We start from the raw sequence: 25,690 nt of genomic DNA, 5'->3' as shown, positions 1-25,690 counted from the left end.
TGTTGCGGCCAGAGCGAAAAACGGCTCAGTGCCCGACAGATGCCGACGCAATTTCGAATCGGCCCGCTCTAAAATTGCGGGGATCAACTCACAGAAGATGACACCAACGAGAGGCTAGCATTTGTCATCAGTTCCCTCCGGCCAGTGAAGTCGGTTAAGAAAAAGGATCGGCAGGAGCATCCCCAACCGGGAACATCGTATCAACAATATCAATCCGAGGCAGAACTACCCGAAAATGCGCGCATTTTCTACGAGGCCGCAGCAGAGCTATCCGGGATATCGCTGCACTCGCTGGTAAGGGCTGTGGTGCAGGTCGAAGTAAAACTTCAGGAGTGGATGGAGGATTGGCGGCGGGCTGTCTACCATGGACTGATCGAGGAGAGTTCGTCAGAGGAAGAAGCGAGCGAGGATACAGTGCTCGAAGCAGAGGAATGATCCTGTACCGACGAGGTTGACTCCATACTGGCCAAGTCAAGGCCATTCACACTACTTGTTTCCTATGGGACCGTCTACAATCGCCCGAACTGCTTTAGGGGAGATGCTGATCTCCTCCACAGCCGGTCCCAAGAGCCGTTCTACATTGCGGCGATTCTCCAGCTTCGCATTTAGCTGTATCGACCGTGCTTGTAGCGACTCGATTTCAGCAGAGACAGCCCCCAACTCGTTCTGAAAGTCGTTGAGGTTATTCTTGAACGTGCTCCATCGTGTGGTGCTTTCTCTTGTACTTCCCCTTGTAGTATCTTGCGCTCACCCACTTTGTCTTCTCTTACCTACTCCATATCCAATACCTTTCAAGTTGCCGTTTCTCTTTGGGGATTTGATCAATCATTGTCTATCAACGGTTTTCAAGTTTGGGGACTACTTAGAGGCGGTAAATCTCAAGCAGCTGACAGAGTGCAACTGTTCACATAGGTCCTATTGTCTGCGTATGCCTTTGCCTTTCGCCCCAAGCTCAATTGTCGGGATTCATATGAAATCTGCAGCTTTCACGCGTCATGGAATAAGCCAAATGGTAGACCAGTGCATTTGACGAGCGGCTCTGTTCATGTAGCGGTTCTCAGTGGGATTGTAAATGAGATCTCAACTTGCGCAGTTCTTTTGGTTTCTCAGTCTTTGCTCTCTTTTCAGCGCACTGTTTCCGTGTGCTATAAACTATTCTGATAACTAACTATTCCTCCTGTGCTGACTTGATGGCTCGTCTACGCGTATTTCCTGATTCAAGCCGTCAGTATTCGGCCATAGCCTCATAGTACTACATACTGAAGTACTACTTATTCAATCGTAGTCAACGAGATTCCTGGTTGCTAGACGATGTGTACCGTCTGGTGTAGCTGCGGGTGTAATCTGCTTCACTAAAGAGTTGGAGAGTACTCCGTAGTTAGGGAAAATGGAGAATCGTTGGCAGGAGGAGGAGATCAATCAAGATTTGCTAAGTTATCTGTCATACCAGAGCCCTTGCCTAATCCGATCTAGCGCGTCACCTCACATAACTTAGGGCTGAGCCCTGACGCCCATGACTTACTCGTGCTCGTACTTTGTAGTTCATGTAGAGACAACTCCCGACCCTGAGAGTTCGTTCTTCTCCAGAGGAGACTCGAGGGATCTCATCGTATGGCAGCAGTTCCATAGTGATCTCTCCAGATAGCATTTTCCCTTTGCGGCTGGCCCGCAGCCAGCCGTAAAAAAAAAAAAAAAAAAAAAAAAACTGCCAAGCCAAGGGTAAGCAATAACTATCGTACGAGTTCATGCCTTGAAATTCGGGCATCAGCCCCACTGGCCACTAAATTCGAATTTGCCGTCGCCGATCGACACAAGGACGGAGACAAGAAGGCAGGTCGCTCCGTCAGGGCACATATTCATTTGAATTCATGTCAATCTTTCCTTGCGTTTCTGTGCTGGTATATTGACTGGTTTACGTCTGATTTGACGCGACCAGCACAGAACGGGAATTTGATTTGTGCCTTGTGTCTGGCGATTTTTTCTTTCTCATGACTTAGTACTCTTGTATTCTTTCGAGAAATCCCCATCTCTGTTTGTGGGCGCGACTCGTGGATTTTTTCCAGAGATAGCGAAGCCGCCCCGTGCTAGGTCGTCGATACGCTGAGACCGTGTTTCAAGCTCTGGGATCGTGACATCGACATTCTAAGATCGCATATTCTCGTTCCGAAACGTATCGCACACGCCGGACAAGATGCCACCGAAGAAGAAGGGAGGACGGAAGCAGGAGGAAGACTGGGAGGCCGAGCTGGGCGAGACGCCACCCGGTGCGAACGGGGTAACGACAACAGAGACTCCGGCCGAAGATGGCGACGCCGACGAGTTTGGCGGTGGCGGTCTTCTGGCCGCAGTGAGGAAGAATCAGAAGAACCGCAAGGCAAAGAAGGGCAAGTTGGTGAATGATTTCGTGGAAGGAGAGGATCCCACCAAGCCCGAAGGCGACGAGGGCGACGCGGCAGCTGATCTGGCTAGCAAGGCCCCCGTCGAGGCCAGCTTTGAAGATGACGAGGAGGATGTTTTTGCCGGCAAACCGAAGAAAGGCAAGGTTGCGCAGAAGGCCGCGCCTGCGAAGGAGGCCTCTCCGGAACCGACGGAGGTCAAAGTAAAGTCCAAGAAAGAAAAGGAGAAGGAGAAGAAAGAGCGAGAAAAGCAGCGCAAGAAGGAACAGGTAAATGAGTTAATATCCCCCTTCCAAAAGGATTGCGTTGACAGTCAATCAGGCTGCGAAGAAGAAAGCTGCTGGCGCCGCCGCTCAACCCAAGGCCGAACCGGCGAAGGCTGAGCCGGCGAAGAAAGAGGAGCCGGCACCCGCCAAGGAGACAAAGCCGGCGGCTCCTGAACCCGCGGGCAAGAAGAAGAAAGTTTCAGCAGCCATTGCGGCCATTCAGAGGCAGCAAGAGGCGCTGAGAAAGGCCCAAGAAGAAGAGGAGCGCCGCCGGGAGGAGCAAAGGCGGCTAGAGGAAGAGTACCGACGTAAACTGGAGGAAGAAGAGCGGCGCAAAGAGGAGGCTCGTCAGCGAAAGAAGGAGAAGGAGAGAGAGAAGAAGGAGCAGTTGCGAAGAGAAGGCAAGCTGTTGACTAAGGCGCAGAAGGAAGCCAAGGAACGGAATGAACTGCGGATAAAGCAGATGCTGGCGGCCGGCGTCGGTCACGTGGCTGGCCTGGAAGGGAAGACGACAGAAGAGAAGAAGAAGCCGGTGTACGACAACCGCAAGAAGCGGGGTCCTAAGAAGGAGGAAGTGGACCTGGAGGAGGCGGCCGCTCGTGCTCGGGCCCAGGCCGAAGAAGAAGCCAGACGTAGGAAGGAGGAAGAAGAGGCGAAGGCTCGGGCGGCCGCGGAAGCTGAAGCGGCCAAGAAGGCGGAAGACAGCGAGCCCGAGGATTGGGAGGCCGCCGCCGATGCCGAGGATGAGGAAGGCGTGAAGCCCAAATGGGACGACGTCAAAGACAGCTGGGACGCCGAGTCCGAGGAGGAAGCCGAGGATGACGCTCAAGCCAAGAAGGAGGAGAAAGCTGCGGCGCCCGCGGCTGCACCCGCAACACAAGCTCCCACGGCGACCGCCAAGACTGCTGAGCCGGAGTCAGAATCGGAGACGGAGGAGTCCGAGTCTGAGGAAGAGTCCGAGGAAGAAGAAGAAAAGACCAGCGCAGCCCAGAGGGCGGCTGCCCAGCGAAAAGCGGAAGCGGCAGAGCGGCGGCGAAAACAGCACGAGGAGGCGTTGGCGGCGCGATCAAAGGACAATCTCCGGTCTCCTATCTGCTGTATTCTGGGTCATGTCGACACGGGAAAGACCAAGTTGCTGGACAAGATCCGACAGACGAACGTGCAGGAGGGAGAAGCCGGTGGTATCACCCAGCAGATTGGTGCCACCTACTTCCCGACGGAGGCACTCAAGCAGAAGACACAGGTGGTGAACAAGGATGGCAAGTTCGAGTTCAAGATCCCTGGTCTGCTGGTCATCGATACACCAGGCCACGAGTCATTTGCCAACCTGCGGTCGCGAGGCTCATCGCTGTGTAATATCGCCATTCTCGTGGTCGACATCATGCACGGTCTCGAGCAACAGACGCTGGAGTCGCTGCGCCTCCTGCGGGAGCGTCGAACGCCGTTTGTAGTGGCGCTGAACAAGATCGATCGACTGTACGGGTGGAAGAGGATTGACAACAACGCGTTCCAAGACAGTTTGGCGATGCAGAACAAGGGCGTGCTGAACGAGTTCCGGACGCGTGTGGACAAGATCAAGCTGGCGTTTGCGGAGCAAGGGTTCAACTCGGAGTTGTATTGGGAGAACAAGTCGATGGCGCGCAACGTGTCGCTGATTCCGACGTCGGCGCACACGGGTGAGGGCGTCCCAGACCTGCTGAAGCTGCTGGCGCAGCTGACGCAGGAGCGTATGACGAGCTCGCTGATGTACCTGTCGGAGGTGGAGTGCACTGTTCTGGAGGTCAAGGTGATTGAAGGCCTGGGCACGACGATCGACGTGGTTCTGTCGAACGGCGTTCTGCGTGAGGGCGACCGAATCGTCTTGTGCGGTCTCAACGGGCCGATAGCAACGAACATCCGGGCGCTACTGACGCCGGCGCCGCTTAAGGAGTTGCGAGTCAAGTCGCAGTACGTGCATCACAAGGAGGTCAAAGCGGCGCTGGGTGTGAAGATCGCGGCGAACGACCTTGAGCACGCGATCGCAGGGTCGCGACTACTGGTTGTTGGGCCAGATGATGACGAGGAGGACCTGATGGAGGAGGTGATGTCTGACTTGGAGAACCTGCTGAGCAAGGTGTCGCGAGACCGTCGTGGAGTGACGGTGCAGGCCTCGACGCTGGGTTCGCTGGAGGCTCTGTTGGAGTTCCTGAAGGACATGAAGATCCCCGTGGCGAACATCTCTATCGGGCCGGTGTACAAGCGCGACGTGATGATGGCGGGGCTGATGTTGGAGAAAGGGTTCAGGGAGTACGCTGTGATGCTGTGCTTCGACGTCAAGGTGGACAAGGAGGCACAGGCGTATGCCGACGAAACAGGCATCAAGATCTTCACGGCGGACATCATCTACCACTTGTTCGATGACTTCACGCGACACGTGAAGCAGCTCACGGAGCAGCGGAAAGAGGAGAGCAAGCTGGACGCGGTGTTCCCGTGCGTGCTCAAGACTGTGGCCGTGTTCAACAAGAAGGACCCTATCGTCATTGGCGTGGACGTTATTGAGGGCAGCTTGCGGCTGATGACGCCCATTGCGGCCATCAAGCAGAATGCCGAGGGGAAGAAGGAGGTTATTCAACTGGGGCGAGTGTACGCATCTCTACATACTTCTCCAGTATTGGATGACAATGTTACTAACAAGACTGAAACAGACAATCGATTGAGCGCGACCACAAGCCCATCAACGTTTGCAAGCGCGGCCAACCGTCGGTGGCGATCAAGATCGAAGGGCCGAACCAACCGATGTACGGCCGGCACCTGGAGGAGTCGGATACGCTGTACTCGTTGATCTCGCGGCGGAGCATCGATACGCTGAAAGAGTTCTACCGGCCCGAGGTGTCGATGGAAGAGTGGGCGTTGATCAAGAAGATGAAACCATTGTTCGATATTCCTTGAGCATGCTCTTATCCGTTTGATGTATGTCATGAGTCAGTTCCGTGTTTTATGCCTCAAAATAGACCTCCAAGTACGGAGCACTTGATGAGATTGGCCTGGGCGAATGTAGTTATGAACAATTGGACTCGAAACTCTTTTTTTCTCACTCACTCCCCTCCCACTTCTCAACCTTTCCTCCCTTATCCACCCAATCCAACCAACTCCCATCATATACCGCAATCCTTTCCGGATCATATCCAGCCTGCACCGCCAACTGCGCCGCCGCCCTGGCCCTTACCCCAGCCTTGCAATAAAACACCAACTCATTCTTCTTCTCCCCATTACTACTCCCGGGTTTCGAAAACCCAAACCTCGTCTCGAATTCCTCCGGGGAAAGGAAATACGCGTCCGGTTGCGAGGCCAACGGAATGGACACGGCACCCGGAATGATTCCCGTGGAGGAGAGTTCGGCGGGTTCGCGGACGTCGATGAGGATTCTGTCGGTTGAGGGGGCGGAATTGATCTATAATCTCCACGTATTATTACTTTTGGCTCTTTTGTTTCTCCTACTTCAGAGTGGGTTACCGAGGGAAGGTTGTTGTACCTACGTACGTCTTCGAATCTGACTTGTTTCAGTTGTTGGGCTTGTTGTTCCGCGGTGGAAGTGTTGTTGTCGCTGTTCGACGAGGAAGAGGAAAAGTAGCGGTTTGTGAGAGGGACGCATCGAGGGCTAGAAGACAGAGGACGTTGATGTGCGATGAGCGTCGGTAATCGCTGGCGACACGTTGCTGCTGCTGCTGCTGCCGCGCTGATGGGACTCGTCGGGGTGGTTCGCGGGGAGTGCATGCGCACCCCACTGCGAAGCGCGACGCTGCCACGGGCGCGAATCAAAGGATTCGAAATCGTAGCCATGATCGTGGGATGCCGATGAAGGAGAAAGGTTCAGATGGGGTTGACTCGGAACCTAGACGCGCCATGACGTACGAGTACTCCGTAGAGCTACGAAAAACTACTAAATACGGAAGGTAGGTGTGAAGGCGATTACTCATCGTCATCGCAATGGATTCATAATCAAAATCTTAACCGAAGCACATCAACTCCCAGACGTACAGGATGAGGGAGTACATAAAACATAACACGACGGATTAAGCATAAATTAGGTATGTATATATATCGCCCGCTCATCATTGAACCAAGCCCCATCGTAACGGATCAATTCCGCGGAGTGAAGACCAAATGAAGGTCATCCTGTTCGTAGTCAGTACCTTCAGACTGAGATCCAGACAAGGAATCGGAGAACGTACCTGCGGGAAAATTGTGGCAAATACTTTGATCTTGTCCGAATCGGGCGTTTTATGATGCTTCCAGTCGATAAACATGCTGGCCTTGCCGATCAGGCCAATCAGGGTGTTCTGGGCATATGTTTGGCCCAGGCAGTAGTGCGGCCCCGTGCCAAACACGAGCCAATTCTTCGGATGCTTCTCTGCATCACCGCTGATCCAGCGGTCAGGGTCAAAGGTCTCCGGGTTCGGGTACGCCTCCGGGTCATGCGTCGCCGGGTAGATGCTGGGCACCACCATGCTGCCCTTGGGGATTGTGTAGTCCGGCGTGACGGGGAAGTCCCGCTTGGCCAGGTACGGCACCATGATGACCGGCGGCCGGAATCGCAGCGTCTCCTTGACCACCGCCCGCGTGTATGTCATCTGATCCAACAGGTCCAGCGTCAGCGGCGCGTTGCGGTCGCCGTTGCGCAGACGGAGGTTCTCCTCCCGGATCTTGTCCAGTACTTCCGGGTGGTCGGCCGTCAGCTGGAACAGCCAGGTGCATGCGGCGCTCGTCGCGTCCTGCGACGCAAACAACAGCGTGAAGACGGTCTGCGCAATCTCATAGTCGGTGAACTCGCGCAGCAACATCGGCGGCTTCTCCTTCTCCAGCTCGCTCTCCGGCACCCCCTGCGCGAGCTTCTCTCGGTACTTGGCCGAATCGTACTGCGCCTTAACCCACGCGTCCATGATGCAGTTGACTTCGCCGCCGGCTGCAATCCGCTTCTTGCTCTTAGCAGCACACTTGGAAAACTCTTCCAGCACATAGTCCGCCGCCTTCTTGCCGTACCACGTCTTGGTGAACGGGATGATGATGGGGAAGTTGACCAGCTCCAGAGCCTTGGTGATCAGGTAGTACTCTTCGGCGATCCGCTTCACCGCCTCCTCCGAAATGTGGTCGCCCACAAACGTCATGCACGAAATCGCCGTCATGGTCTCGCGGAAGTGTGGCATGAACGGCTGGGGCTTGCCCCCGTTGGCCGCCGACAGATTCACCCAGTGTTTGAGGTACTTGTCATAGACTTTCTCCTGGCCGGGCAAGTACAGCGACAGCGCACTGCGTGTGAACAGCACGTTCAACCCCTTGCGGAACTCCACATGCTCCTTGCCATCCAGAAAAACCCAGTTGTCCGGGCCGAGCAGCTTGTGCGCGGCGTCGACCACGCACGGCTTGACGTACGCGGGGGAATTGAAGATTTTGCGCGAGAGGTCGCGCGTCGAGGCAATCACAACGAACCTGCTCCCGGTTAGAACGTCCATACCCCCCGCGCATACAGAAACGAAAAAAAAACTCACTTATGAAAAACAGACACGCAGCTCAGCTCGCCGCTGTCCCATTTGGCCTTGTACTCATGGAACTTGGGAAACACCGACTGGAGGAACGGGCCCATGAAGGGGATTTTCAGGGGCGGGCCGACAATGTTCCCCTTGAGATAGATGTATTTGACTACGCGGCTCGTCAGTACCGGCGAAGGACAACAAAAATCAGTCGGCGCCACGTACCCTGATCGTAGACAACGGCGGCCAGGAAGAGGTACAGCAGGGCGCTCCAGACGGTCAGACCGTCCAAGAACGAGGCCACCCAGGCCGGCGTGGCCAAATGGGCGACCACGCCGGCTCTGGCATCAGCAGTCGGCGAAGCAAAGGTATTATTGAGTCCGGACATGGTGTTTTGGAGCACCGTCGAGGGACTCCCGGATTCAACACGAGGGTGTTTGTGGCCCAGCCAACACCGGAGCTGGAGAAAAAGGGGGCTACCAGTACTCGTACTCGTACGGTAACAACCAATTGACCGGGTAGGAGATTACAGAGCCGGGTAGCAGGGAAGAATAAGATCGAAAAACACCGATGTTGGCTTGGAATGTCTAGTAATACACGCCAAGAGAGGAGAAGCGATAAAATCGTCTTGGACTCTTGGTTCCTGGCGCTGGCGGACGTGTTGCAAACCTGTCGGTGGAGCTCCGGAGCCCGGGCGGTCCGATATAACTCGTACGAACTGGCCTGACTGGCTTCTGGCTTCTGCGCGGCCGGGCCTGAAAAGGGAAAAATCTCCACTGCCGCTTATGTAATCCTTATCCAATCTCCCGAATCAATCTCCGCCAACCACGCGGATTGCGGAATTGCTTGCTCCTCCATGGATGGCCTCAGGTGTCGACTTCACTCAATTGGGCCAATCCCGTTGCTGCGTTAGCCACCAACGGGTGGATCGGATGACTTCGGCTGGCCTGGATCCGGCCAAGATCACGTGACCCAATTTGCCCTACAGCAGCCCTACTCCGGACTCGAACTCGTACTCCGTACGGCCACTTTTATCCGGTGCTCATTATTCGCTGCAGACCGTACGGAGTACACATGCAACCTACCAAATCGAAAATGTCTCCGAGAATGCTTAACTATCCCGCCATGATGGATTTTACTCCGTTCTCTCGGATTCGAACCCGTACGGAGTACTGTATTGTATTATTACTCACTATTATGAGTCCATACTCCGAGCAAGCTCTGTCATTCATATCTTGCAGAATGCAGATTAATAATCTCACGCAGGAAGCTTTTTGATTGGCCAGATGGGCAGCAATAAGCTCGCCCGCTCACCCCCGCCCGGAAGATCCATCTGATCAAATACAGTAATGTCAAGTTGCATCCTTGATACCATCCCGACTTCCCGAGCCTACGTCCTACGATCGCCCAAAACTAAACCACCCCCGTCGAGCAGGCTTGGTGTCATCTTTGCCCTCCGCCGCGGCTTTCTTGGGTGTCTCTCGTGGATACTGGATGTAGTTCCACGCGACGTCCAGGAACAGCGGCTTGACAGGCACCGGCTGCATCCGCGGCGGAAACGGCACTAGGCGATGCGCATCGAGGTCGTCGGCCGAGTACTCATCCAGCCGCTCGACTAATGACTGTTGCGGCCGGTGTGATCCTGACGTCGCCTGCGTCGCCTGCGACAGCTGGTCGAGCGTCACCAATCCGCGGTGGCGAGCGATCAATCCCTGCAAGGTGGCTCCAATGATCTGCACCTGCTGGGAAGAAACATCCAGTCGAGGAGGTTTCTCCGCGGCGTCCGGCAGAGACTCCGGACGGATCGCCGACACGAGATCTAGTGCCCGTGTAAAGAGGGCCAGGGCATTCCGCTCATTCCCTTGTAGAGAATAGAACCGCCCAATGGCAATGCACCTGTAAACCCTGTCAGTGGACAAAATGTGTTTCTTTCGAGTCGCCGCACATACCGCAGCGCGCGGAAATACGCTCGTTTCGACTCCAGCTCTCCGACAAACTCCACGTCGCCCGCGACACCCGGGAGCTCCTGGACTACATCCAAACTCTGCAAGATCGAGTCATACAGAGTCACCTTCTCCCGGAGACGCGAGAGCCTCTTCCCAGTGGCAGCCTGGGACATGGTCTTGCCAGGCTTGCTCTTGCGCCGCCGTCCGGCAAACTCATCGGCTAGCCCGTCCTGCGGTCCAGCCAACACTCGGTTTCGGCCCACGCGCCATCCCACGGATGAATAGCTTACAGCGGTGCGTGTAACTTGGAGAGCCTGGACACGCGCGTCGCCCGGGTCCACCCCTTCGCTGGTCAATTCAGTGAGAGCCGTCTTTGTTGCATCAATGGCCTCCTGGCTGGCGAGAATGACGTTGTCATATGCTGCGGCTTGCTCCTTCGGAGACGCCCGTTCCTGGTTGTCCGACAACCAAGACGATAGATTGGCCTCCGCCGCCGCAACAGCGGCCAGCGCTTGTGCTATTGATGCATCCTCGATCGGGACTGTTCGCGATCGCCACGAGATTCGATCCGGCAGTTTCTGAACTGATCCATCCGGGCCCTTTGTCGTTCCGGCCTGCTCCTCGACTAAGCTGCTTGGGTCGATTCTCACGACATCTGCTCGGATCTCTGAATCGGAAGGGAAGCGCTCGATGGCCAACGATGGGAGAGCTCGAGTACGTGGTATCTTCAGCTGGTAGGCCGCATAACGAAGGGAAGGGTCAACCGTGTCAGAAATGAGATCGCTGAATGCATCGCTTTTGGCTCGCGTCTCCAGCGCGGAATAGACCACTCGCGCTAAGCTATACATCTCCAAGCATTGATCCCACCTGCGTCTTTCCATGTACAGAGCCCCGGATATTAGTCCCCAGTATGCGCGGGCTTCGACAACATCCGTATCCGTCGCGCCGGAAGTCGCCTGGTCTTTCAAGACCGATACGAGTGATTGCGCATAACCAGATGCTTTTGTGAGCCTACTTATAATATGGCTTCGCGTAGAGCCAGTAATCCCTTTGGCCGAGGAATTCGCAGAGTGTGATACTTTCATATGCATCGCCTGCGCCCATGCCCGCTCCGACAAGAGAATCAAGATTTGTGCATAGCTGTTCGATCGAGCAAGCGCTGTCAGCGCTGTGCTCGAAATATCAGAAGAAGTACTTACGCTTGATTTTCGTGCACATTTTCCGCCGTGATTGGAGCTTTTGGTGTGTATTTGCGGCCCTTGGGAGTCGTTTGTCCAAGCTTCTTTCGCAGCGAATGTAGTCGCCGCGCCGTCTGTGCCCTGTAGGTGTTGTAGTCTCCACCCAAAAGGGCTTCCTGGCGCCTCGAAAAGAAGAAATTGGTGATCTCCATTGTCTGTTTATTTTTGTCGTTGCGAAAGAAGTGGGCTGTCCTCCAGAAGCAAGCTGGCCGCGGGACTTAAGCTGGTGTGGTGTGTTTCGGTAAAATGAAACGCCGGCGCCGGAGGTTCCTGCCTTGATGCCTGAGAAAAAGCATAAGCCCGATCATGCAACAAAAGATTCTCGACTTGCGTCGGTATTGCGCTCGTTCTCTTCTGCAGAGGTTCAACCTCAATCGAGCAGCATAATTGGGAGTTTCTTTCCTCCCTACAATCTCTGAACCTCCTTCGGTTTTTTACGCCTTTGTCATCTCATCATTTCGCCGTCCCCGGTGATCTCAGAGATCCCCGACATGCTTTTATCCACGCCTGTAGCTTGAATTGCGCATTGGTTACGGAACCGGGCAAAACAAGGGAATGCTCGAACGGGCCGTTGGATGCCTCGAGAGCGCTGGTCAGAGTGTGTTTCGAAGCTACAATGGCATGGTTCGCAGCCGGAAGACTCTGAAGCCCGGATTCTGGCGTTCCAAGTCCTTGGAAATCGAAACCAAACTCTGGTATTTCATCCTCTCGCATATCTCGGCGGCGTCGCGTCGCCGATCGCCTGACCCGAGTGAGTCATCTGTCTCGACTCCTGAATCACCCGGACCGTTTCTCGACTTTCTCTATCCTCCCAAGACTCTCTCCGTCGCCGCATCGTGGCTGTCACGGCATAGATCCCATCAATGGCTACGGAAGAAGAGAAGGTCTGTGCCGGACTGGGTTCGTCCGTTTGCTTCGCATTCGTCACTACACCACGTCTCCGCTCCAAGAACAGTAGAGCAACCAGAAGAATCGAGGAATGAAGCTGCAGAACGGGAACGAGCAGTTCGCGAAAGCCAAGCCCTTCTTGTCTCCCTGCTGAATAGCGGGGATCGCAACGAGTACGATCGAGTTTGGCAGTTGTGGAATCAAGGAGGCCAGCCATCGGAGCTCCAACCTCGCGTTCTCGAGTATCTCTCGTCGTCACGAAATCCGACAGACCTGTCGCGAGCGAGATGCATTCTTGATAAGATTGAAGCGGACCACCGAACAGCGGACGTTTATTGCAATGGGGTGGTATCCCTCCTTCATGCTGGGCAATTTTCACATGCGAAGCAACTCTTGTCCGAGGCCCTCGCCCGTAACCAAGGCCTCAAGCCCTTGGGTGCATCAATCGCATTCTTTCTCGACACTGGGAGGTGGAAGGATGTAGCGGAGGCGTGGGCTTCATTTCCATCAACCGAATGCCCTGCTTACGATCACCAGGCGTTGTCGCCTGTAGCATCTTTGACCACACTGCCTCAGCGGCTGTCCTCGCTCCTCGAGTTCACGAACCAACAGCCGGATTCCGATGAAAAAACCACATTGGCTAGCCTTGCTTCCTGCCTGCTACATGTCCTCTTCAAGTCAACGACACTGATGAAATCCATCTCCATGGAAGCGATCCTTCACCTGACACAGCAATCTAAGCGCTTGGAGATTCTCGAGAAAGAACATTACAATAATGCCATTACGACGCTTCGATCGTTCGAGGTGCGCTCGACGGTGGTCAAGTCTATGATCATGTACCGCAATTTCCGATGGCATTTGAAAAATGTGGTACCATGGTCGAAGATCCTAGAGGACCTTCTTCAGACTCTAGAAGATTTGGAAATTCCGCACGGCGTCCGGTATCTTCTTGATGAGTTCAGACAGTTCTTTGGAAAGCCATCCGTCGAAGCGTATAAACGGGCACTTGTGGCATTCGCAAGGTCTGGTTGTGTGGATGAAGTATATGAAACATTCGACAGTCTCCTCCGGGACCATGGAAAGCCAGTAGAAACTTCAGATAACCGAGCGGATCTACGGAAAACTGCGCGGAACCTGCGTTGGATATCTCCAGTCCTCCACGTCCACGCTCGACTGGGGCAAGCCTCTGCGGCACAGGCCCAGTTTGACAAGATCGAGGCCCTTCACGGCCTTCGCCCCAATCGTTTGTGCTGGAACGTTTTGATCTCAGCATATGCGAATGCTCACGATGCTGAGGGGGCCGTCGCGGCGTTCAAGCGGATGAGGGCCGCGGGTGTGAAGCCAGATTCGTTCACAATCGGGACGCTCATGGCGGTATGTGCCAGAAAGGGGGATATTGATGGCGTTCGCAATCTCTTCAGTGCCGCCCAGCGTGCCAAGGTGCGGGTGACGACTCCAATGGTGGACACCATTGTACAAGTGCTGTGTCGGAATAACCGCCTCGACGATGCCGAGCAGCTGGCGGAAGCCGTCCTGTTCCTGAAGACTGTTGAAGGGTCACGTACCCGAATGTGGAACACCCTTCTGTGGTCTCACGCGTTTCGAGCAGATCTTGATTCAATCTCGAGAATTCAGTCCCGCATGGATGCCGCCGGGATTCAATTCGACGAGATGACATATGCCGCCCTGATGACTTGTCTGTGTATTCTGGGCAAGCCTGACTCTGCCCGGCGTCTGCTGCGGATCCTCCACCGCAACCGCAAGATGCACGCGACAGAACTACATTACACGATCATCCTCTATGGCTATGTCCGGCAACGGAACCGAGATATGATCCATGTTATCTACAGGGAGATTGAGGAACGATTTGGAAGCCCCGGATTGAGCGCTCGCCTCCTAATGTTGAGGGAATTCTTGACTCGAGAGTCGGTCACTGTCAACAACGGGGCTGACGGTGATGAGAGCCGGGAGGCCGTCCTCTCGAGCGCCGAGAACATCCTGATGAAAGCGATCTCGGAGTTCGAGACGCGGACGTTCGCCACCAAACATCCACGGCCGGCCACCAACCGCCTACCACTTCACATGGCGTTTCCAGCTCTGTACTATGAGCCACTGATCAAAGCATACGCCAATGAGGGTTCTCATGAACGAGTTGAGGCGCTTCTCAAACGATTGGAGCGGGCCACCGGAAGACAGATTTCGTTGCGCTTTGTTTCCATCTTGATGGAGGCGTACCTCCAAGCGGGGAACCATGAGGCAGTTGAGAGGTGCTGGCAGCTGGCTCTGAACAAAGCCTTTGAGCAGGCACGTCCCGTCAAGGTTGATCCCGATTTGTTGCTATCCTCCGCAGCGGAAGAAGGGCAGGGAGCCTCAGAACCTCCCCAGCCACAGGCTCCTCCCGGTGTAGGGTCGATCCTCGAGACCGAAGCGGCGCAGGAGCGGAGAAAGTCGCCCGTATTGGCGGCCCAGCGATTCATACTATCCCGTTGTTTCTCCCTGTACCTCCGTGCCCTCGGGGAGACGAACCAGACGTCAAAAATCCCCGAGGTAGCAGCTGCGTTTGAGCAAACCGGGTTCGTAATGACCACTGCTAATTGGCTAACCTATGTTCGCGAACTGGCATCCTCGTCGAATCCGTCTGATCAGCTGGAAGCGTTCCGGACTTTCGAACAGAAGTTCATGCCCAACTTCCCCGGCTGGGATCTTTTGCGCCGCGGCATCGGAAACCGACCACCGGATGTTCCAGACACGATCGATCACCTAGACCGAACGGAGATTGGAAAGTTGCGCGGCACGCTCGGGAAAGCAGGCAAGCGATTATGGTCCAAGGTCAATCCTACAATGATGCAGCCGTCGTACAACGTCATGGTCCACCTTGCAGCCGCCTTGATCGACTTCCGCGCACGAAGCGCCATCGATAGTGACGAGCAATTGGATACCCTGTTTTCCGTTGCTCCCAGGACCCTCCGTGCGATCGCCACCATGCCCCATTACCGAGAAAAATTCCAGGGCGTCCTCCTCCGACAGCGCTTGGAGGGCGGACTCGACAAGTACAAGACTCCACGTCAGCCCTACGTTTGGACGGGCGGCGTGCTCGGAGTCGAGGGGCGAAAACATGTGCCAAAGTACTTTGAGGAGCAAAACCTTCCAGTGGACGGTGGCGATGTGTCGGACGGAGACCTCTTCGTGGACAGTACTTCGACATATAGGGGCACCCAAAGAGGCGCTGCTGGCCACGAAGATCTTCACCATGATACCCCGGACAGTATCCCTCCAGGGGACCGGACCATGGATCCGCAAGACGAGCACGACATCGAGACAGAGACCCTCCTCGAGTCAAGGTATCGAACCCGTGGCCTGCATCCACGAGAAGACGAGGAACCACCTTTGGACGACGCCGGCCCCAGCCGTCCACCTCGGCAGCCTCCACCGTACCGTCGACCGTATGCGCGGTGGTAGTCAATGACTCTCCCCCTCTGCCAAAGACTGTTTTCAGAAGGCCGCTAGCCTTCAATCACAGTGTACAGTATTGTGTTAATAGGACTAGACGTGTTGCATTTATTGGTATGATGCATTGAGCATGCTGTGTAAATAATACAACAGAGATGGCATGTTGCAATCAGTGGCATTAGGTATGGCGTAGTCCATTGCTTGCATGATTCAACACTACTCGTAACCCACCCACTCGTCTTTCATGCCCAATTTCAGTATGAACTGCGAGTAAAAACGAATCTGCCATTTCCCGCCTCGATGTTTCTTCGCTGTATCTCATTTCGTGCAAGTGCTTGCACCAACGCGCTGCATGGCCTCGAAGTTTTTCGGTGTCGCTGGGGCACGGTCCTGCGCTAGTCCCTAACGGGACTAGTGGTGTTGCTGACCGCAGGAGGGCCTGAGGCACTGAGGCAAGGCACGGGACCCATTGTAGACTGCTTACGTAATCATATTAGAGCGCGACGAAACGCGTCTAACGCGTTATCAATTTTTCCCTTTTTGGCGAGGCCGCGTCAATACTGCTGGCGTCTGGGCTCAAAGACCATACACATACGTCCAAGGTGCCTTGACTCTGGCAGAACTCCGAACAATCTGATCCAGTCCGTCTAGGCGTTTCTGACTGACGCAATGGACGGAGTCGTTCTCCGCGACGAGGCGGTGCAAGACCGCGTTCGTGCGGCCACGGAATTCCTTGATCCCAGTATGATCCTTTGAGGTCCCAGTTTCTTCTGATCTGAGAAGGCTGACAATTGTCCATAGCCGATGCGCGTGCGCGAAGGTAAAACACAAAGCCTTCTGATCCCTGTGTATTCGATTTTTGAACTTCGCTGACGATTGAACGCAGCTATCGAGCCGACATTGTGTTGATGCTGAACCGCGGACAGCGAAGACTGACTGTAAGCGCTGATCGAGGCGAGGATGCATGAACACCAAACTAATCGCGTACGAATGCAGGTTAGCATCGACGATGTACGAGCTCACAGCCGGGAATTGGCAGATGGGTGCGTTGGTTAAATGGACGAGGTGGTCTGGATTATGGTTTCTGACGATGTGGTTGCAGTCTACTACATTCTCCATTCGACTACACGCAGGCGTTTGATCGGGCGTTGAAGGATATAATCAAGACGCTACCCAATCGACCTGCGAGAGAGACCGACGATGACGTGGTAAGTGGGCTGATGATAATCGTTGAAAGTTGGATCATCGCTGATGGGACAGGCTTACTATTGTGCATTCGTTGGCGCGTTCGGCGAAAACGCTTGCAATCCGCGGACAATAAGCTCGGCGCATCTTAATCGTATGGTCTCGCTGGAAGGGATCGTGACGAAATGCTCGCTGGTGCGACCGAAGATCATCCAGAGTATCCACTACAGTGAGAAGAAGGACAAGTTCTTTGCACGCAAATACCGAGATCAGACGATGACGGCGAACGGCATGACGAATTTGAATGTGTATCCACAGGAAGATGACGAGAAGAATCCGGTAAGATCAACGACTATATGCAAGAGAGAGCTCAGTACTGATAATGCCATGTAGCTCATCACGGAATACGGATACTGCAAGTACATGGACCACCAGACCATCTCCATCCAGGAGATGCCGGAACGCGCACCCGCGGGTCAATTGCCTCGCAGCGTGGACGTTATCCTCGACGATGACCTGGTGGACAAGGCAAAACCCGGCGACCGCATCCAGCTGGTGGGCATCTACCGAACGCTTGGAAACCGCGGAGGCGGCTCGGGGTCTTCGACATTTCGCACCGTCATTATTGCGAACAACGTTATTCAACTAGCCTCTAAATCCGGCGGTGGCATTGCGCAGGCAACGCTGACCGACGCGGATATCCGTAACATTAACAAATGGGCGAAAAACCGAAAGACCAAGATTTTCGATATGCTTGCCCAGTCGCTGGCTCCCAGTATCTACGGGCATGAGTATATCAAAAAGGCCATTCTGCTGATGCTACTGGGCGGTGTCGAGAAGAATCTTGACAACGGCACTCACCTCCGTGGTGATATCAACATCCTGTTGGTCGGCGATCCATCCACGGCCAAGTCGCAACTGTTGCGATTCGTGCTCAGCACCGCGCCGCTGGCCATCGCCACGACGGGCCGTGGATCGTCCGGCGTGGGTCTAACTGCAGCCGTCACCACGGATAAGGAAACTGGGGAGCGACGGCTCGAAGCCGGTGCCATGGTTCTGGGCGATCGGGGCGTGGTTTGCATTGACGAGTTCGACAAAATGAGCGATGTGGACCGCGTGGCGATCCACGAAGTCATGGAGCAGCAGACAGTCACTATCGCGAAGGCCGGCATCCACACGTCGCTCAATGCCCGTTGCAGCGTGATTGCGGCGGCGAACCCTATCTACGGACAATACGATCCTCACAAAGATCCACACCGGAACATTGCGCTGCCGGATTCTTTGCTGTCGCGTTTCGACTTGCTGTTCATACTCACCGATGAGCCGGAGGAGCGCCGAGACCGATTAGTCTCGGAGCACGTTCTGCGACGGCACCGGTACCGCCAACCTGGCACAGAAGAGGGCGTGCCTGCGCGCGAGGATGCCACGCAAACCCTTGGCGTGGGTCTGGAGGAGTCCCAGAACGTCAGCCAGACGACGGAGCCGTTGGAGAAGTACAACGTCATGCTGCACGCAGGCATCTCCAAGACAAGTAAAAAAGGAAACGTCGAGATCTTTAGCCTCCCATTCATCAAGAAGTACATCCAGTACGCAAAGACGCGTATCAAGCCGGTCCTCACAAAGGGCGCGGCGGACTACATCGTTGCCACGTACTCGGCGCTCCGAAATGACGAGTTGACGGGCAATCAAAGAAAGACATCACCGATGACGGCTCGAACATTAGAAACGCTCATCCGTCTGTCCACAGCGCATGCCAAGGCACGATTATCGAACCGAGTAGAGGAGCAAGATGCCAAGGAAGCAGAGGCAATTCTGCGATTTGCTCTGTTCAAGGAAGTGGTGGAAGACGGACGGCGAAAGCGACGGCGGCTCAACGCACTGGACAGCGACAGCGACGAGGATATGAGTTCGGACGATAGTTCAGACGACGACGATGACACCTTCCGGCCGCCACGGACGCGGACATCAGGCCGGACATCCACGCGCGGTGCTCGGTCGACCGCCGGCGAGGCGGATGATATCTCAGCCGAAGATGACGATGACGCTGGTACAAGTACCGTACGAAGCGCGCGGCAAGAAACACAGACCGACACGCAAATGTCGGTTGCGTCGTCGCTACCGGCGTCGCAACTGCTCGGGTCGCAGACGGAGGAGTCGCAGTCCCAATCCCTGACGCAGGCGACGGGGCAGTCGTCCGGATCGGGCATCAAGCCAGAGCGGTTGGCGGTCTTCCGCCAGGCCTTGGGTCCGTTGATGGGGACACGGCTGTTTGTGGACGACGATAGTGCCGACGTTGAGGCACTGATCGGCGCTGTCAACACAGCAATCCGAGCGAACCCGTCTCTGGGTGAGCGGCATGTCTTCCAACGAGCAGAGGCGCTTGCGGCTCTGCGGGAGATGAACGATCGGAATGAGCTGATGTGAGTAGATTCCAGGCATGAACCTTAAGACTACGGTGACGCTAACTAGTGCAGGTATCTCGAAGACGATGAGACGGTGTACAGGATCTGATGGATGGATGGTTACTGTCTGGGTCTGTTATGATATTAGTATTCATCAATGTTTTTGTCTATCAGTTCTAGTAGTTACGCCATGCGTTTCTAGGAATTCCATCGTCAGTCCTAATCCGGACTCCGCACAATCCACAGGTATTAGTAACGACAGTAGTGGAACATCTATCATCCTGATCCATCCCGTGCAGACGCCAAAGCAACCTCGACAGTCTATCAAAAATCAATTCACAGGGCTTTCTGTTCGTAAGGCATTGCGTGCCTCTCAGTTTTAGCTTTGTGTTTGATGGGTCAAAGTTGGGAAGTCAGAAGTGAAGTCCTTCGTGATTTTCGTGATGGCCGTTGCAAAAACACCAATTCTCCGAACGCCATAGAAAAGATCCTTTTCTATCTGTAAAGCCCGGGACGACCCGGCAAATCAACATCAGCCCAGAGCTCCTTCAGATAATAGCCCGTCGTTGCCTTCATGGATTCGAACGCTGCATACACTGCGGCCAGCGCGGTCATTTTCAACTGCCGTTGATCGGGGTCGGAATCGTCCAGCGTGCCCTCATCAACGCAGACAGACTTCAACGTGTCGATAAGTCCATGAAACTCGTCCCAGAGCGCGGCGTACACGTCCTGCAAACGCTTCTCGCGCTCCTCCACTGACAGAGTTCGTGCGTTGTAGCCCAAATACGACCATCCAGCCCTCCGGAGGTCCTTCAGCTCGTCGGCCAACTCAGAGACAAAACCGGGGAGGGTGACATCGTGACCCAGAATGTCCTTCAACACAGCAGTCACATCGCGGTGCGTGACGGCGAGGCTGTCGGCAAAGACATAGAACGGCATGTGGCGGCCCGGGGGCGGCATCGTGTTATTCCGAAGGACGTTCTGGGCCCGGACGACGGCGCGAAGCAAGGCAACACGGCGGCGGGGCAGACCGCCCGAGGTCAGTGGGCCGATGGCGAAGCGTGCGACATGCGACAGGATCCCCTGGCTGGAGTCGTCGGCGTGAATCAGCCGGAATCGCTCATCGGCCTCCATACCGGCTGACTCGAGCAGAGTTTTCAACCCGCCAGGGTGAATGGAAGCAAACTCCGTGAGATCATACACCATGCCGTTGACAGCCATCCAGAGCGACTGGGGGTTGTTGTGGTCAGCAAGCTCGCGGACAGTCACCTCACGGAGGCTACTCTTGGGGGTCGGAGTGGCATCGCCGCCGAAGCAGTCCTCGTGGTAGTGGTCCTGGCGGAAGAGGCCAAGGTCAAGAAGACAGTCGCGGACGGTGGCGCCGTACCCGATGCTGCCGCAGACGAAGATGTCCCCGTCCCCAATGACCCGTTGGCAGGAGAGCCGTGGCTGCAGAGCGGCCAGCACGCGCTGCACCTTCAAGACGTCGCGCCATCGCTCGCTGCGGCCCTGGCGGATAGTAAACCCGTACTCCTGTGACAGCGCCAAGTACAGCGTCATCTGGGGAAGTTTTTTGGTGAACTCGCTCAGCTCCGCGAGGTAGGGAACGTCGGCGAGTGTTTTCGCACTGACGATCAGTTCGATCAATCCTACGGACGCTGGGCTGTCATGACGTGCGGCGCGGTCCTCGATGAAGCCGACGAATGGACCGACGCCGGCTCCCTGCGCGACGAGCAACAGCGGCGAGCGTGAGTTTCTGGGCAAACGCATCTGGGGCTGGGGGAGCACGCGGATGGTGACGGCTTCGCCGGGTGTGATGGCATACATGTAGCGGGAACCGAGACCGTCCGAGCGCGCGATGGTGAGGGTTATTTTTTCAGCGTGGCCGTACACATTGCGGGTCACACGGGAGACAGTGTAATGGCGGGGCTTGAAGCGGCGCACCGGACGAGTGACCTCCTCAAAGGAGGTACCCGGCTGCAGCGCGTCCAGTTCGAGCTCGTCAAAATCGATCCAGCGGATACTGTCAGCTTCGCTTGTTTCATCAAGCAACCAGCGCAGATTGTCACGCCCCTCGGGGCTAAGCTGCTTCTTGGGCCAGACCCTGACTCGGTCGCCAGGCTCGACGGGCATGGGGCAGGGCAGGCGCAAGGTGACACTGATAGTTCTGCTCCCCGTCATTGAGACGGCGTGGACAATGGTCTGCATGGTTCCCGGGTGGTTCTTCATCCTCGCGCGGATGGCGCCCCGCATCTGCTGATCAAGAATAAGCTCGACAGGGACTCGGATGTGTCCTTCGACCCCGACCCCGCCGGCGGTGTTGAGGCGGCCCGATGCGAGAGCAATGCCGATTGAGCTGACGGCTCGGATGCGATGTTTCTCCAAAAGCCATTGGTAAGTCTGCATCGCGGCGTCGAAGGCAGCGGTCAGAGCCGGTGACTGCTTCTGGGTCACATACCCGCGGATGCTGTATCGATCATCGGCGAGGGTGCGCAGAAAGTACTGGATAAAGGCCGGCAGCAATTTGCGGCGCGACAGCTGCTGACGATGCAAGTCCTCGTTCTGGTCAATGGCATTGAAGAACGCGTCCAGTGCGTGGAACATGGGTGAGTTGACTCCGCTGTTGTCCATTTCGCCGGTACGGATCTTCCTGCCCACCTCCGGATACGTCTTGGCCCAGTAGACAGGGTCGAAGCCGTCGACTCCGTACTGGCCGTTGTGGAAGCGCAGAGAGATAAACACCCTGGCGCAGTCAATAATTATTGCGGAAAGGTTGGCCAGTTCCATGATAATAGCGGCATCGTCGTTGCTAGAAATGCACTTCTGGATGTTGGTCATCGCCTCCAGGGCCGGCGCAAAGGTCTCCTCCATGCGGATCTGGAGCCCGACAGACATGTCCTCCTCGGGCACGTCAAAGTACCGGACGCCGACGCGGGACTCGTGGCCTAGCATGCGGCGATGGTTGTTGAGAAAGTCGTCGGCAATCATGCGGCCGTTGATGCAGCGGCCCATACGCCAACTGACAAACTCCCACGATGCAGTCCAGCAGCGGTGATAATAGATGTAGCTGGGGTTGTCCCCAATGTTGCGCACATCGAAGGTGTACGCATGCATAAGGGTGCTCAGCACGATGGCAGCACGAGCTAGGTACCGCCTGTCCAGCTTGATCATCTCTCCTTTCAGTTTAGGCAGCCCAAGCATGATGCAGTGCATGCGGCCCTCGCGGAGCAGCGTGGGGATCTGGCGGACTGCTTCCTCCCATGGCTCGAAGACCCCGGGCAGCGATGGCTCCAGGTCAAAGGCTGAGAGAAAGCCCGTGGCAAGGCTCATGGCGCCGTCCAGACCAGGACCGATCGTCAGGGTTTGTATCCTCGTGCGGCGGCTGGCGGTCACAGGGTCCTCCGAGCCACGGCTAGGACAATGCAATGTTGTGGGCTGGCCCCGTAACATGGGATGATTGGCTGCCAGGCTTGCCTGGGCCAGCAACCAGGCACTGGGGGGCATGCCAGGAGCAGGGTGTGACGACATTTTATTCTCCTGGTAAATTGCACCCAAGAAAGAATGCTTTGAAGAAGAACAACTACCAAGGAGCTTGAGGCAAAGGATGAATGGACGCTCAGACAGGTCAGAGGGACATGGTCATGATGCGACAGAACAAGAAATGACACCATGAAGTGCACGGAGACGAAGAAGGAAAAGAAGAGGAAAGGACGAAAAGGAGGGAAAGACAAAAGATATGGCTGGTAACGTGAATGCACTTGCGGCGCACAATTCTGAGTTTACAGACAATTCGACCCGTCGAAGAGCGTGTTTTTCCTTCCAGAAACGCAAGATGCGGTGGATTGCTACGACCACAAACCATCACCAAGTGAGCTCAGTGGAAAAGGGCAGAAAAACAACAGTAATTATCCGACAAAAAGGCCCAAGTCCAGCAGTGAGCATCAATGCAGGCCAAGCCAACTACCACTAAGGGGCGGACCAAAGAATCCTTCTCCTCTCTGTATGACAGTACTCCTCCCAGGACCCATCTCGATCCGATCTTTTGGATCCGTCGGCATACCATGAGGCTCTGTACGAGGGCCACCGCACACGTTGCAAGGCGACCGGACAAAGAAAAATACCGGAAAGACCCGCCAAGTCACTGGTCAAGCCCTAAACATAAACCCGTGTCTCGCCCAGCAAACGGGAAACACCGTCCATGTATTCCAGCTACATTCTGTTGTATCTGTTTAACGCGACACAGATCGATTCCAAATACTCAGTGGAAAAACCCCGACACGCAAGAAACGCCCTTGATATTGAACTTTAGATACTGCACAAAACGTCCGATTCGATGCTCACCCGCAAAATTGACTCCGGGAAGTTTGGCCGAGAAAAATACAATAAACTCCATAACATCCTTTGTATTGTAAACAATCAATTGATGCGAAAAAAGCTGCACATTACGTTTTGTTATCTGATAATCAGGATGCCGAATTCAGCAAGAGTCGTCGTGAACAGTGAAGAACTATCGGGATCTTCAGACTGATCGGTTCGGGCAGTGAACAAGAGCAAACTGCGGGTCGCCACACATCGGACCATTGTCGTTTGTTCGGTCTAGACCCGTGCCTTTGTCGGACGCAACTGATAGGTGAGCCGAGTCGCTTGTAGGTTTCAGATTGGCGATGCTCTATGTACTACGTCAAGTGACTTGATGCATTATCACTCTGACCCATTCGATCCATTAATTTTAGAACAATTTTCATCAGATGTATTCTATCTATGCCTCTGCTGCGGCGCCCTCTGGGGTGCCATGGCGACTTCTTCGACCAGGCTCTTCAGACATGACCGTCAGCGGAGATGACGCTCGAGCTGACGACTTGGTGCCCTTCTTGCGACGCGGTTGCGAGTCGGTAGCACTCCCACTCTCGGGGGTGGCGCTGCGCGAGACGCCCCGGGAGCCTTGTGACTGGGACGCAGAGCGAGTATGACGGCGAGTTCGCGCGTCGAGCGACTTGCCTGCGGCATGCTGCGAGTGGTGATGACGGGCCTGCTCGAGGAGCTTGAGCCTGCGTTGTCGCGCACGCGGCAGGTAGAACCACCACAGCCAGCCGCCCTCCTGGCGGGCCAGCTGCTTCTCCCGTTCGCGAATCTTGCGCCGCAGCTGGGCGCGCCGCTCGTTCTCCTTTTCCCAGAATTCTGCCCGGTATTCGTCCCAGCTTTCTCGGAACTCCGGCGAGAATGCTTTCGGCAGCAGCAGGAGCCGGATATGGTCGCCTCCCGGCGACAGATCTTCCTCAATCACACCGGACTCGTAGTCGTTGTCATCTACCACATGATACGGGCGGTGGGCTCGTCTTTCCGACGGATGCACCTCGACATACTGGTAATTGCTCGTCGACCCAAAAAATGCCGGGATGGGGAAGAGAAACGACAGGTAGGAGAGCAGTTCCCGCCACCAGGGGCCCCGGATAATCACGATTTTGGTGTTCATCCCTCGAAGGCCGCGGTTGGCCACGGTGAACCAGCGCCGTGGCCAGCGCATTCCGCGCTCCCATTGGCCTGTACCCCAAACCAATATCGCTGTCACAATGCCTCCCAGAAGCGCTACTTTCTCCCCCATCTCCACCATCCAGTACACTGACCCTCCGACGCCGCGGCCATCCTCTCGAGGCCGCAGGAACAGCGCGTAGGAAAAGTAGGCAATCCACAGGGCCAGCAGCGTGAGAAAAAAGGTATTTTGGCGTCGACGGTCCCGAAGCGCCAGATACTGCGCCCGTAGTGAGCTCTCGAGGATCAACAAGTTCAAGTAAATCTGGGGCGGGGAGGACGGTAGTGTCGACAGCGGATCTGGGGTTGACGGTCGCGTCTCGACGCTCGGAGGACTAAGACTGCCGTCGGCCTGGGGCTTGGACAAGGGCGACGGCGAGCTGACCTCGGGAACTTTCACGTCCGCCGCCGGCGTGCCCTTGACGATGTGGTCGAGCTGCGACTCCATCATCCGAATGTCTGACCGTCGCAGAGCTCTTTGGTCGCTGAGATAATCCCCTACGTATTTTTCGTACTTGTGGTTGCCTGATTTGGACATATCGCGCGATGCCTGATTGGGAATAGCGATCTCAACCAGGATTGGTTGAGAAGATCGAGATCTGCATCGGAACAGTCCCCATCCGCTCCAACTCCAGACTCCCACTTTTTGCCATCTGAGAGTCGAAGGAGGCCTGACTGCCTGAGGCATTAAATAAGTCACTGAACCTTCAAGGAAAGTGGATCAGAAGGACGAATCAAGATTCGAGGGGTGACAATTGACCAATGATATATTTTGGTATTACCAACTCCGGCATAGTGCATCGGCAGCTGACCAATCACAGCGCAATTTCACAATCCCCAATTTCCAAGATCATGGCGGCTTTTTTAGTACTAAAGCATTCAT

General features: G+C 55.4%; 9 protein-coding genes across 9 annotated transcripts; 4 read left to right on the top strand and 5 right to left on the bottom strand.

Moving 5' to 3' along the window:
• Positions 1 to 2,191: 2,191 nt before the first annotated feature.
• Positions 2,192 to 5,590, top strand: VTN31DRAFT_2017 (uncharacterized protein; the record flags this gene model as incomplete). The annotated part of the gene is made up of 3 exons (XM_069402139.1): positions 2,192 to 2,665; positions 2,718 to 5,284; positions 5,347 to 5,590. 3 exons carry the CDS (start codon positions 2,192 to 2,194, stop codon positions 5,588 to 5,590), a joined length of 3,285 nt encoding a protein of 1,094 aa, XP_069257646.1.
• A 142-nt stretch (positions 5,591 to 5,732) lies between these two features.
• Positions 5,733 to 6,481, bottom strand: VTN31DRAFT_2016 (uncharacterized protein; the record flags this gene model as incomplete). Its single annotated transcript, XM_069402138.1, has 2 exons — positions 5,733 to 6,092; positions 6,182 to 6,481. 2 exons carry the CDS (start codon positions 6,479 to 6,481, stop codon positions 5,733 to 5,735), a joined length of 660 nt encoding a protein of 219 aa, XP_069257645.1.
• Positions 6,482 to 6,781: 300 nt separating this feature from the next.
• Positions 6,782 to 8,557, bottom strand: VTN31DRAFT_2015 (uncharacterized protein; the record flags this gene model as incomplete). Its single annotated transcript, XM_069402137.1, has 4 exons — positions 6,782 to 6,817; positions 6,874 to 8,128; positions 8,188 to 8,338; positions 8,395 to 8,557. 4 exons carry the CDS (start codon positions 8,555 to 8,557, stop codon positions 6,782 to 6,784), a joined length of 1,605 nt encoding a protein of 534 aa, XP_069257644.1.
• Positions 8,558 to 9,566: 1,009 nt separating this feature from the next.
• VTN31DRAFT_2014 (uncharacterized protein) lies at positions 9,567 to 11,505 on the bottom strand (the record flags this gene model as incomplete). Its single annotated transcript, XM_069402136.1, has 3 exons — positions 9,567 to 10,065; positions 10,119 to 11,255; positions 11,315 to 11,505. The coding sequence occupies 3 exons, from the start codon at positions 11,503 to 11,505 to the stop codon at positions 9,567 to 9,569; spliced, it is 1,827 nt and encodes a 608-aa protein (XP_069257643.1).
• A 403-nt stretch (positions 11,506 to 11,908) lies between these two features.
• Positions 11,909 to 15,700, top strand: VTN31DRAFT_2013 (uncharacterized protein; the record flags this gene model as incomplete). Its single annotated transcript, XM_069402135.1, has 1 exon — positions 11,909 to 15,700. The coding sequence occupies one exon, from the start codon at positions 11,909 to 11,911 to the stop codon at positions 15,698 to 15,700; it is 3,792 nt and encodes a 1,263-aa protein (XP_069257642.1).
• Positions 15,701 to 16,360: 660 nt separating this feature from the next.
• On the top strand, positions 16,361 to 19,387 carry VTN31DRAFT_2012 (uncharacterized protein; the record flags this gene model as incomplete). The annotated part of the gene is made up of 8 exons (XM_069402134.1): positions 16,361 to 16,433; positions 16,493 to 16,511; positions 16,578 to 16,629; positions 16,688 to 16,734; positions 16,794 to 16,899; positions 16,952 to 17,215; positions 17,270 to 19,296; positions 19,351 to 19,387. The coding sequence occupies 8 exons, from the start codon at positions 16,361 to 16,363 to the stop codon at positions 19,385 to 19,387; spliced, it is 2,625 nt and encodes an 874-aa protein (XP_069257641.1).
• Positions 19,388 to 19,773: 386 nt separating this feature from the next.
• Positions 19,774 to 22,806, bottom strand: VTN31DRAFT_2011 (uncharacterized protein; the record flags this gene model as incomplete). Its single annotated transcript, XM_069402133.1, has 1 exon — positions 19,774 to 22,806. One exon carries the CDS (start codon positions 22,804 to 22,806, stop codon positions 19,774 to 19,776), a length of 3,033 nt encoding a protein of 1,010 aa, XP_069257640.1.
• Positions 22,807 to 23,222: 416 nt separating this feature from the next.
• Positions 23,223 to 23,690, top strand: VTN31DRAFT_2010 (uncharacterized protein; the record flags this gene model as incomplete). The annotated part of the gene is made up of 1 exon (XM_069402132.1): positions 23,223 to 23,690. The coding sequence occupies one exon, from the start codon at positions 23,223 to 23,225 to the stop codon at positions 23,688 to 23,690; it is 468 nt and encodes a 155-aa protein (XP_069257639.1).
• A 347-nt stretch (positions 23,691 to 24,037) lies between these two features.
• On the bottom strand, positions 24,038 to 25,345 carry VTN31DRAFT_2009 (uncharacterized protein; the record flags this gene model as incomplete). Its single annotated transcript, XM_069402130.1, has 1 exon — positions 24,038 to 25,345. One exon carries the CDS (start codon positions 25,343 to 25,345, stop codon positions 24,038 to 24,040), a length of 1,308 nt encoding a protein of 435 aa, XP_069257638.1.
• Between the last annotated feature and the right edge of the window lie 345 nt (positions 25,346 to 25,690).

This window comes from Thermomyces dupontii, assembly GCF_041956625.1.
Source record: "Thermomyces dupontii strain NRRL 2155 unplaced genomic scaffold VTN31scaffold_10, whole genome shotgun sequence".
NCBI lineage: Eukaryota > Fungi > Ascomycota > Eurotiomycetes > Eurotiales > Trichocomaceae > Thermomyces > Thermomyces dupontii.
The sequence above is the reverse complement of the archived record's forward strand: the minus strand, read 5'-3'. Positions and strand labels throughout refer to the sequence as shown.